This window comes from Thermobia domestica, chromosome 17 (assembly GCF_964235325.1).
Source record: "Thermobia domestica chromosome 17, izTheDome1.hap1.1, whole genome shotgun sequence".
NCBI lineage: Eukaryota > Metazoa > Arthropoda > Insecta > Zygentoma > Lepismatidae > Thermobia > Thermobia domestica.
Window position 1 is genome coordinate 69,477,481 of NC_137470.1, and position 13,526 is coordinate 69,491,006.

Genomic DNA, 13,526 nt, shown 5'->3' on the forward strand with positions numbered 1-13,526 from the left:
CATGGGGACTTTATCAGCCTCAACGATTACAATTTGGGCTCACGTGCAGTCCACATATATTTCAGAAGGTTATAGATCAGGTATTGCAGAATGTGCCGTTTGTTTTCGCTTTCATAGATGATATTTAGATAAGAAGGATTGTTTGCAACACACTATTTACGTTTTAGAAAGATTACAATCATATAATGTTAAAGTGAGGTTTGACAAATGCTAATTTCGCAATCAACAATTGAGTATCTGGGTTACACAATATCTGCAGAGGGAATAAATACGTCCACTACAGAAGTACGAAAAAGTAATTTTGAAATGCCAGACTCCTAAGGATGCAAAACAGTTGAAGTCTTACCTTGAAATGCTCAATTGTTTTCATAAGAACGTACCCAACATGTCTATACAATTGCCTAATTTGTTTCTGTTGTTAAGCAGAAAAGTAATATGATATTGGATAGATAAGCATGAAGGAGAATTTACGATTGATCCAAGAAGAGAAACGGAAGTTTCATTAATTTCTCTTTGGGCGTCCATTTGTGATATGCACGGATTCCTTTCCTGCAAAATTAATTTTCGACGAGAAAACCAATATTCCTACTTTAGCGTCTCCTCGATTACAGAGATAGGCACTAATGTTGCTAAATTACGATTATAAAATTTCCTACAGCAAACATGTGGAAGTTGCGGACTGCTTATGAAGTTTGCCAGTAGTAGAACAAATAGGTGATTGGCAAGTAGCCGAAGAATATCTAAATAATCTTGCCGCTATGGAACCCCCGTTATATGAGGTAATTATGAGGGAAACAGCCGTAGAGTTATGTCACAAGTCATGAACTAGATATTACGTGGATGGCCTAAACAACTTGAAAAGATTGACATAAGAAGTGAATTGCAAGCGTACAGTACAGTAGTCGACAACATGAACTACATATCGAACAAAACTGTCCTTTTAGGGGAAACAAGCTAGTCGTTCCAAGCTCATTAAGGAAAGGGATATTGTGAATCTGTTGTAAAATGCACTCCATGTCAAGCGATGCATAATCGAATTCCCCAAAATCGTTATTATGCATGGATAACTCCGAGTAAACCATGGCGATGAGTACATATCGATTTCTTCAAAACAGCAGGATCTAAATTTCTTCTATTAGTGGATGCTTTTACCCAGTGGGTTGACATTTGGCAAATGAACCAAATATCTGCTTAGGACACTATCGAAAAGTTAAATACTTGTTCCGCTAGATTTGACTGGCCACAAGTGATAGTTTCAGATAATGGGCCCCCCTTTGCTAGTCAACAATTTACAGACGAGTCGCCTTGGCATCCGCAAAGCAACGGATTGGCGGAAAGAGCTGTTCAATTAGAAAGGGTATGATCAAAAGAAATTATTGGATCTGGGTTCCTGGTCATGCACAAACCGACAGCTTAATCAATTGATCTATTAAATATTGTATGGTTTATGATTTACGAGATCAAGCAAATTGAAGAATTCACCAGCTGTTTTAATGTTTCCATTCGAGAAAAGATATAAGTATAATATCAGTAACAAATCTTGTCACAGGGACTCGGTCGAACATTCGTTACTAGAATATTGTGATAACAAATTTCAAGAAGGTCAAGCTGTCTAGGTGTTAAATTTACCACACCATTTTAATAAATATTTGCGAGGTACGATTAATCGTTGTTTGAGAAGATGTATTTATGAGGGAAGAGTTCAGAACAGAATTAGATGTGTTCATAGACATCAATTAAGATTTATGGATTGCCAACTGGAATCTTTTGATAATGTACCAAAGACAATTAGGAACCCCTTCGCGGACGAGAAGAAATCTGCTATCGTCAACAGTAGGTTCAGAAACATACCTTCGCAGAAGAGATCAGAGAGAGTAACTCGAAATTGACACGCTGCTGAATTGATGGATTATTCTCAACGACGAAAACGTTCCAAAGAGCAAGCCTGAAACCAGTATTAAGACATTCTAGTCGAGAACGAAGGCAGCCTGAACGTTATTCACCTGTGTAATATATATCTATATACTTTTTAAAAAGGGGAAGAGAATGTTGTACGGTTAGAGGCTGAAAGCGCTAAGAACTAAACACATGCGTTGCATGAATTTTAAAGAAAAGGAACTGAATTTGTTTACTGTTCTTTTCTTTTTCTTGTTGATGTTTAATATTGGCTGTATTGCACCTATCAAAATAAGAGTATAGAAATGAATCAAAGAGTTTCCGTAACAGTTTATCTAGGTAAAATTTGCTGGATGTTGTATATGATAATGTGGGCTATTTATAACCTTGTTGATATGGAGCTATTGATATGGATACTTGGTTGTGTTATGATAGGGTTAGGGAGCATATCAATGATAAGGTGTATGCAAAGTCATTACAACCTAGATACGACTTTTGGACATAACGAGGCTTCTATGGTCTGTAATGTAACTCTTTGTGGCGAATTGTGTTTACAAAATAGCGTGTAATACTATTTTGCTCTCTTGCAGCTTATCTTGTTGATTTTGAAGGGGTTCACTTAAATATTTCCTTCACTGTGGCCACCTCTTTTTCTCTGATACTGAAGTCGAGGGGCTACCTGATTTCTTAATATCCACGACGCTTCTGGTAGTCACTAATTTTCTTTGATTGATTCAAATGACTGTCTCCAACGAACTTATCCAGCTAGGCAGATGAAACTGACACACTATATGCTACGAACGACTTATTACAAGTGACGCGATAGTTAATAGTCATGCTGGAATCTTTTGTAAATACCCTCGATTGTTTTACACACGCGGTGGACACTGTTGGGCGTCTTGTACTTCATGTTATTAATTTTCTGAACAATACTGTTACAAGATGACATAAAAAACTGATGAAATGTGGCACGGACGCCATTTGAGGATCTTCCATCAATTATGTCACACATAGAGACATTTGATATGAAATCAATATATAATTCTAAAACAACGTAAATGTACAATTGCTAAACAAAAATTAGCTACTGGGGAGAGATTAATTACTAACGTCGGGGGCGAATAAGTTAAGATATTAAAACAATCACAGATACATGCAGAATTATCATATCAATTAATACAATTACTATATACCATACTTCTTGCTTCATAAGTATAGACGTTACTCATAGCAATTCTAAGGAAAAGTTCCTAAATAGACATATATTTTATCTACTCTAAACAGAAATATAGTTATCTGGAATATAACGAGGTTTAGAGTATAAACTCTCAATTTCTTTGCCTACAATCCTTATAAGAAACAGATAATTCTAATACTTTACACGGAATTCAGCACGTCATATTCCTAATAAACAACAGTTCTAATTTTAGTATGATACTGAAAGAACAAGGAAAGGACAGAAAAGTATGAGAACACTTACCCCCTTTTGGGGTCAGGAATGAATATCACCTCCGATTCCTCACCAGGATCACTCATTCCATATGGATTTTCAGCCTTAACCCTGAACCTATATTCTGAGCCTTCAATTAAATCTGTTAGTTTGGCGGTAAGTTGACGGCTCGTTGTAGCTTTCAACCAAACATTCCAACCAACCTATTAAACATAGAATAAAACAATACAATTTTAATGGAAAGATACTGCAGGTGAAACGTAAAATTGAAGCACATAAGACATTATAAAATGTTTCAAACAGAAGTAAAAAATTAATTAACTAATCAACTGTACGGTCTATAGAACCAGGGGTTCATTGCAACATTCACGATATCTCTTCACTTTGTTCTTAACCAAAGAATTATTTCTTCAAACTTGTACCAGTATACATTCTTATAATTTCTTATTTTTCAGTATTGATTTATTGATCTTCACTACTCTCATTCTCTTTTTTTTTTTCAATTTTACCGTATAACTTAAAAGGAACAAAGAGCATCAAAAATTGGGACACAAGGCAGATGATAGTTGCATAATGCTATTAAATAAATTAGAAAATTCCAGACTCCTTATTATAGATCAGAAAAATGACTGTGGATTTAATGAAGTCAAAAGGGATGTGCACTTTACGAGAATGGGCACGATTTCTTCGATCGTGCATTATACGTACTGTACAATATTAAAGAGTATTGAAAAAATCATCTAATAGCATTACTCAAATGCTATGACGCTGACTTTCTATATTTCTGATGTTCTCCCTTGTCTTTAAATAGATAACTAAATAATTAAAATTAAAAAAGTGGGCGTGAGCGTAGGGAAGAGCCATAGATTTATTGTAGCTTCATTTTAGACTACTACTTTAATATTTTTGATATACTATCCGTATATATATATATATATATATATATACAGAGAGAGAGAGAGAGATAGATTATGAAACAGTATTTCACCACAGAAAACATCTGAACAAAGAAAATTGTACCTTTACCATTCAAAATCAACAGAGTGTAGTACAACAGACGCATAGTCGGTGAGGTATCACAGAATAAACGAAGGTACACCAAGATCAATCGCTAGTTAAATGTCTAGTAGAAGTAAGCTTACGGAGTTTAAAATAGCTTTATAATATGATCCTTCATGTGGGAACGATTTGAACAGAAGAAATATCACGAATATCCTTCATATCACTAACTATACTTAGGTATTTGTCAGAAGCATACAAATATTAATAAAGTACACATATTACAAATAGCCCTAAAAGTCCTATGATTTTGAAGGGACCTGTCGAAAAACTGAGTCCTCAACAATCATGGATACCACGACACGGGATTTTCAGATGGACATCATTGTTTGGATTTCGTTAAGGATATGATGTTAACATATTCATGCACTTAAACATCATGTGTCGTTGTTCCGATCGCTGAAGGATGTCTTTAATTCAGTTATAATTTCATTGGCTTAAGGGGCAAACTTAGCAAGTTCGAAGACCATCTTAAACATTTTGGTTAGTTTAGTAAATATTATTTTGAGTTCCCTAGAAAATTAAATAAAGAAATTATAATATTATTAATTTATTTCTGAACTACTTTGAGAAAAATGTTAATGAGGCTCCCGAATCCTAAGGTATATCAGATGTGGATCTACCGCTTAATGTGCAATCCAAATCGCAAAAGCTATTACTGGGAATCTAACCGAGTCGTATTCTAACCAAATAGTTACAAAGCTGCTAAGTACAACATCCATCGAATAATACACCAAGTGAATTAAATGTATATGCTAGCGCAAAACCTGGCGATACCTACTTGTGACATAACAAGCCTAGTTGAATTGATCTTATTTGCAAGAAACAATCTCACACTGGCTTCTTTGTAGCAACTTCTGAGTCATGTATTTGAGCCTTAAATGCTTATCAATCCCATCCCCATTTTTCTTTCTTTTAATAGTTCAAAAGTGAAAGAATAATGTTATAGTATGTTTGTGTAATTCACTACGTAATTACACAAACATCTGGAATCTGTATATGTGTAATTATCTTAAACATTATGTTTCTGTAAGAAAAACATCCTTTACACTCCCACTCATTTGCTAGTCCAGAACCTCCTGAAGCCTGTACTTCTGTATTCAGAGTATCATCTGCAGAATTTTTAAAAGCACTGAAATCCTTTCAGTGTGGATTGGCTGGCGGAATTGAGGGAATCTACGCCCCTCAAATCTAAAAAAAAATTGATACTAACAAGGGACATCACCCAATTGTCCGGCTCCGATTTCAACGATTTCATTTTTGCTGATAGAGGACATGTATTCATTACTTGTGATGACAGAAATTTTTGCCATGGTGCATGTTTTCTATTTTATAGATAGATAGATAGATAGATAGATAGATAGATAGATAGATAGATAGATAGATAGATAGATAGATAGATAGATAGATAGATAGATAGATAGATGAATAGATATTTTTAAAGGTTGTGATGTGGTTAATAGAGATTACTGCAGAAGTCCCTTACTACCCTTTGTAAACGGAGTGTTAACGAAAGAACAACCATGTAGATACATATAAGGCTTAAGAGAAGTTGTACGGTACGTATTACCTTGACCGCAGCCATCTTGAAATCCGCCATTTTGAATTACGGTCAAGTTTTTAAAATAGGAGTAGGGTAATATGATACACAATTTCGGGCTAGAATTTAATCAGGAAGACAATGGTGAAGTTAGTTTTAAGATTCGCTAATTAGGGGAAAAGTTACAGGCATATTAATTGTTTATACTTACTATGTGCTTAAGTCCCTTACCTCCGCTTCTAACCCGCGTATTAATGATAATAAGTGGATAAAGGTTTCGGTAATACATATTATGCCTAGAGGGAAGTAATACGATAAGCGTATCCTTGACGGCAGCCACCTTGAAATCCGCAATTTCGAATTAAAGTGAAGTTTTTAAAAACGAAAACCGTAGCATGTGACACCTCATTTTAATAGTAAATTTTTCCCAAAAGGCAATGATAGGCTTATTTTTGTTCTATAGTTAACCAGTATGAATTTAGGACTCTTCTAATGTGCACCAAACGTCCACTATTCGATCTTTCAAATTGGCAACACTCCTAATTTTCACCGCATGTTTTAAGATTCCAACTGGCGCTTTGCAATTGTTGCCATGGCTCATGTTTTCTAAATTTATTACATATTTTTTAAGAGTTGTGATTTGTCAGTTCATGAATAGTGCTGGGATAAGCATTCAGCAATATTTCTGAATTTTGAAGACTTTCCATGTAATTATTAATTTCCTAGACAATATAATTATTTATTTCCTAAACCTGCCTTCAAAACCTCGTTTACTGACATGAATCATCGCACAACGAAACAACTCCAACTTTGCATTCAGGTAAACCGAAGACGTAGCTTGTAATGGATAGTAGATGAGACTAGAAATGAAATGAAAATTCACTTCAAAAAAGAAAACGAAATATGATTGTTGTGTAAATCAATGGTCTTTTGTTTTGATTTATACTTATTTGTTTATTGTATATTTATTTATTTATTTATTTTCTATGGCAATATTTTAGCTAGTCACAAAAAAATCATTCGTTTTCTAGCGATTGTTGTCGATGGTTCATGTTTGTAAGATTAATAATCTGTATTGATCGGGAACTCGATTAAGTTACACCTCTTTATAAACAAGTTACCTGTGTTCTTTTTTTTTTTTTTTTTTTTTGTTCTGCTGCTGTTCCTTTAAAGTTGTATTTATTTTTTTAAAAAAATTACTGTTTGTCTTTTGTGCAACATATAAGCTACATTTCATGATAATTTTGTGTTCTTATAACACCAATTTGTTATAATTTCATTTGTATTTCTTTACGTCACATAGGTCCATAGGTTCCTCATGTACTCTGCGTTAAAATAAATAATTACATTGCAAGTCTTCAAAATTTAGAAAGATTGCTGGATGCTTATCCCAACACTATTCATGAACTGACAAATCACAACTCTTAAAAAATATGTAATAAATTTAGAAAACATGAGCCATGGCAACAATTGCAAACGCCAGTTGGAATCTTAAAACATGCGGTGAAAATTAGGAGTGTTGCCAATTTGAAAGATCGAATAGTGGACGTTTGGTGCACATTAGAAGAGTCCTAAATTCATACTGGTTAGCTATAGAACAAAAATAAGCATACCATTGATTTTGGGGGAAAATTTACTATTAAAATGAGATGTTACATATTATGGTTTTCATTTTTCAAACTTCACTTGGGTGATGTCTCTTGTAAGTCAAGACTTCGAATCAAAAGAGCGTCTGATCTCTGAAACATGTGAAGGTGAACTACTGTACTTAATTATATCTGGAAATGTAACTGTCATGTTCAGGCTGATTTTCTTTGGTGCATCACTTATATTCCTCACGAAAAGAAGCGGTGGTATCAGAACAATAGCTGCGGAAAATGTATGGAGACGATTGTCAGCTAAGATTATTTGTTTCCGAATGTGTCACTCATTAATCAACGATCTATCACCACATCAATTAGTAATTTGTATACCATCTGGGGCCGATACTGCCGTCTATGCTGCACGAATGTATTATTCATCTCGCACTCAAGTGAAACCATTTTTAGAAATTGATTTTCGAAATACTTTTAATGAACTCAACCGTGATGCTATGTTCCTCCCCGTCAAAAATAATTTTCCAACCTTCTATACATACATTTACCAATGTTACTCTCAACCTAGTAACCTTTTTATAGGAGAAAACATTATCTTGTCGCAACGCGGAGCACAACAGGCCCGGCTCTGTTTGATTACACTCCCCAACCTATTGTAAATGACTAACACAGAGCTGAACATTTGGTATTTGGACGATGGAACTAGAGCAGGAAACACGGATGCAGTATTGCACACATTAAACAATATTCGAACTAATGCGTCAACCTTTGGCTTCTTTCTAGTTACTCCAAGACGTCAGTTTCTGAGAGACACAAATGATCAAATTGAGAATCTCTGTCAGAGCTTTAATGAATCAGCACCAGGAATTCAGCTTCTAACGTCATTTAATGCTGAATTCTTAGGCACTGCCATCTCGGCCGATGCATGGAGCACAAAATTGCCAGAAAATATCTCTAAATTAGATTTATTCTTTTCCAGATTAGCCAAAGTTTCAGCCCATTCTGCATATTATATGCTATAAGCATTATTTTCAATACCAAGGCTATTGTACTTCCTCCGGTGTTCTCCTTGTTGTCGAGAGGATGACTTACTAAAGAAGTTCGATGAAAAATTAAAATCCAGATTAGAATTCATTCTTAACTGTTCCTTAGACGACAAAGCATGGCTACAAGCTTCTTTACCAGTTAAAAATGGAGGTCTCGGGATTGGTCACGCCATAGATATTGCGATTCCGTCTTTCTTTGCTCAGCCTTCGTGCTCGGCAATCAACAGGATCTCTACTCGAGTGGGAAGTCGACATAAATACTGATCAAGATGTGCAGAATTGCATGGCTAAATAGACTAATTTAGTAGGATTAGATCTCCCAGCACTCAAAAGGAGAAATATGCAATCAGCCTGAGATGAACCTATAATAAAGCATCATATAGCTTTACTATTAAGATCTACTGATAACATCGAAGATAAAACCAGACTTCTTGCTGTCACATCTGACGACGGTACATGGCTTCAAGTATTACTTTCACCTTCTTTGGACTTATATCTATCTAACGAAAATTTTTGAATAGTCACTGCTCTACGCGCGAGCCACACCATTGCTGCACATATAATGTCCATGTAGATAGTAGAGGATCATGTGAAAACAGTGCTGGCAGGATTTCACGACACATCAGTGTAAATTATATCATTCTGGGATCTCACATTTTAGCAGGCGTTCCATCAGTGAGAGAACCAAATGGATGCAGCCGCAATGACTGAAAGAGGCCTGAATGAATGACGTTAGTGCCAGGGAAAAAAAGGAAAAGCGCTTGTTTGGGATTTCGCCTGTGCAGACACTTATGATTCCTCAAATGTACAAGATACATATACTCGAGCAGGATTCGTAGCAGATAGGTCGAGAAAAGGGATAGATATATCAATCTATTGACAAATATTTCTTTGTTGCAATAGCAGTTGAATCAAGGGGTTCATGGGGCAAATGATAATGATATTATATTACAAATATCACGTATGTTGATATATATATATATATATATATATATATATATATATATATATATATATATATATATATTGTTGAGGCATGTCATTGATTTTATTCAGAAAGATATTATTTTGGTAAAGGAAGTATATTTAATAAATTGAATGTTAAGAAACTAAATGTTATCACGTAACGTAAACACGTGTGTGTGTTTATGTGTTGACATCAATGTTGTGTGTATGTAATGAATGTTATACAGCTAGACGCTTGGTCGTCAGTTCGTAAGATATTGTAATTTGTATTTGTAATGTTTTTGAATTGTCATCAGATTGTCACATTGTAACATTGACACACTTTGACTGTGATATAATCGTTGAGTTCGCAGAAATTTGTAAGTCTGAGAATTTGATCACGATGTAATTCGGGTGAAACCAACGTTTTACCAATAGCTGAGATATACAGAATGTCGACGACAATGAATTCCAGGATGTCTGGAATCTTCGTATAAAACCTTATAGTTTTTAGAGATTGGGATCAGTCTCAGAGGACCAGTATCAGAGCATTTGTCTCAGAGTTCAGTCTAAGAGATCATCGTACATCGAGTATTCACTTAGTTACTCATGTCACAGTAGTTACTTCTCTGTGATTCTAAGTCCAGTATTAGATCAGGAGATCTAATAGTTCAGCAGACCATTATAGTGGATAATGGTACACAATAGTCGACCATTCTAGACTATTGGCAGCAATATAGAGATCGTCCAGAACATCGACAGCAGTTCCAGTCATCAGTTGTATAAAGGTACGTGTATCTCAGCTATGTTCGAGTTCATCGTGGTTAACTTCCTAGCTGCTTAAAGATATGTGATCTTGCGTTTATATTCAGTCGACGATCAATCACAATAATACACAAGCTTTAATGAAAATACAAAGTTTTAAATCAAAGTTAATTAATGTGGTTTCTTTCCGTCATCCTGTACCTACTCATTCTAGATGGTGAGTAGCAGCGATCTTCGACCGTCATTTAACATTTCATCCCCATGCTATATAGGCACGACGGTGGAAGGTTGTTATGGTGGAGATGCTGGTTTTTGTAACGATCCTAGGGTAGTTTATGGTAGAGATGCTGGTTTTTGTAGCGATCCTAGAGCAGTTTTATGGTGGAGATATTTTGGTTCGATTCCCGAATAGTGCTAAAAGTAGGTCGCACCAGTTTTATGGTAAAAATAGCTATGACTCGAATCCCGAAACGGAATAATTTTAGTGTTAAGAATATATTTTATTAGGTTATGGTTAAGTTCGGTTTATATTTAAGTAATTGAGTATGTTAAGATTTTGGATTATAATCGTTCACCACTTAAAGACGAGATATGGTTCGGATCTCGAATGACTAAGGCAATTGACTCAAGTAGAATAAGTAATACGTTAACCCTCACCACCCACCCTCATTTCGTAATTAAAGTTGAATTAAGTATTAAGTTAAATGAATGAAAGAACTGTGTTAACTAGAGCACAGAAAGCGAGTAAGGGAATAAATATTGATGTGAAGAATTTATTTGGTGTGAGGACACCGGAAAGACAAAATACTTCTTGTAGTCACGATAAAGTCGCGAGTCCTAAAATTGTTTTGAGTAAAGAACCAGTTTTTAATTTCCCAAGTAGTCCGGTGACGAAATCTGTATCGGAAGACTTTCCTTCAATCATAAATTTAGATTCGAAATTAATAAATAGTGAAAATAAGAATTTTACGATGGCGTCTAACATTACGTTTTATGCAGATATTAATAAATTGCCTAAATTCGATCTTAAGAACGATAGTGACATCGTGTCGTTTTTCGATGAATTCGACGATGCTTGTCAAAAGGCAGGCATCGCCGAAAGCAAACGAAAGGAATTACTGCCCAATATTTTCAAAGGAGTAGGGAGGCAATGGATTAACTTGTTCCTGAAACGGAGAAACACGGCAGAAATACAGTATAAAGAGTTGAAGTCTGAAATAGTAGAAGAGTTTACGAAATCTAATGTAACAATAGACATTGAAGATAAAATTAAGGAGCGGTTACAGCATGAAGACGAAGCTGTAATTAATTACGTTTATGACATGCTCGTTCTTTGTGAACGACTGGATTCAAAAATGAATGATATTAAGAAGATAGGTATTATAGTTGGAGGTCTACATCCATATTATATGGAAAAGGTAGGAACGCGTGAATACTCTAGCTTAGACAAATTCGTGGAGGATTTGCAGAAGATAGAAAAGAATAAGTGTAAAATGGCAAAGCGTGTGAAAAAGGAATCCGGAAAAGTTACAATCAAAGATCTTGTAAAGAAAATTAGAGAGCAAGTAGAAGATGACGAGAGTGGATCTGATTCAGAACACGTGGTTGTAAGAAAACATAAAGAAGAAAGTAAGATCAAACAAGAACCTCCGAGTATTACACAAATCGCGGAATTAGAAAAGAAAATAGACAAATTACAGCTAGCATTGTCGGCAAAAACACAAGACGAAGAGAAACAAGAAAATAACGCGAGAAAACAAGGGAAAAATCAGTATTTTAGGAATAATAAGCAGAATAGAGGTAATTGTCGAAATAATTACCGTGGTAATGGAAATAAAAATAAGAATTGGCACAGTAATAGTAACAAAAGTCAAAACAACAATAGAGGTAATAATGGTTATTACAATAAGCGTGGTAATCGAGGAAACTATTGGAGAAACAATAGAGGACGTGGTCAGCAAGGAAACTGGCAAGGAAATTGTCAGAATTCGTGTTGTCACCAGTCTTATAATTTCGAAAACCCGAATCAGCAGAGATTTGTGCAAGTGGTACCAGCACAAGTAAATGGTACTACTTACTATCAAACACCGAGCTCGAGTAATTTAAACGGAACACATCTGTAAATGGGAGAGGCGCATTTACAGGCAATCGAAATGTCCGAATAAGAGAAATAATTGCCTCAGTTAATTTAGACAACAACATGGTATATTTACCATTAGAAATCGATGATAGACAGATCAAGGCGTTACTCGATAGTGGGTCGCAAATTTCAATTATTAACGAGAAATTAGTGCCACCGAGTGCAAAAATAATCCCACAACAAACTAAGATCAAAGGGATTACGCAAAACACGCTGGTAATTAACAAATTAGCCATAATTAAGTTCAAAATTTTAAATCAAACGTTTCATCAGGTTTTTAGAATAATAAAAGACTTCCCATATCAAATGTTGATTGGGAATGATTTTTTGCAAACACAAAATTGTAGAATTGATTATGGAACTAGTAAAATTATTGTTCAAAGATTTGGGAAACCAATTAAACATTGTAGGAACGATCAGGAAACCAGAACAGTTTCCGATAATGTTGCAATTAGTATAAAATCAAGTTTAAAGCCAAAATGGGTTCTTGGTCATAGGGTGAAGTTGTTACCAAGAACTAGGACAACTGTCGAGGTTAACCTAGTTAATTCTTGGGAGAACAATGAATTTCTATTAGAGCCAGATAAACTATTAGAGTCTCAATATAACATATTTGTACCTAGAGTAATATTGTCGAATGAAAATAGGTGTTTAGAAGTAATCAATCCGTCAAATAAGACGATTATGTTGACGAAAAATTTAAAAATTGGAGATGCAGAAGCATGCATGAATGAATCGGAATTAAGACAAGAAGGATTATCAGAGGATGAGATTGAAGAGGCGTTAGAGGCGAGAAAAAACTACGATAAATCACGGTTAAAATTTGGCAATAAGACTAAACCAGAAATCAAAAAGAAATTAGAGAAATTGTGCTACGATTACGCAGATGTTTTTGCGTGGCGAGAAAATGAATTAGGAAGAGTCAAGGGAGTAGAACATAAGATAGAGTTGGAAACGGAAGTTCCGTTTCGACGTCAACAGTATCCAATACCTATAGCTATGAAAGATAAAATTAAAGAACAGATAAACATTTTACTCGAACAAAACATCATCGAGGAAAGTAGTAGCTCGTATAACTCACCTATGTTAT

The 13,526-nt window shown here is 35.0% G+C and overlaps 1 protein-coding gene across 1 annotated transcript in view; it reads right to left on the bottom strand.

Moving 5' to 3' along the window:
* The window catches only part of MnM (myomesin and myosin binding protein), a 227,392-nt gene that overhangs the window by 36,417 nt on the left and 177,449 nt on the right, over positions 1-13,526 (bottom strand). Inside the window, exon 9 of the mRNA XM_081743875.1 lies at positions 3,377-3,549. Coding sequence (XP_081600001.1) covers positions 3,377-3,549 — 173 coding nt within the window. The remainder of the gene's footprint in view (positions 1-3,376; positions 3,550-13,526) is intronic.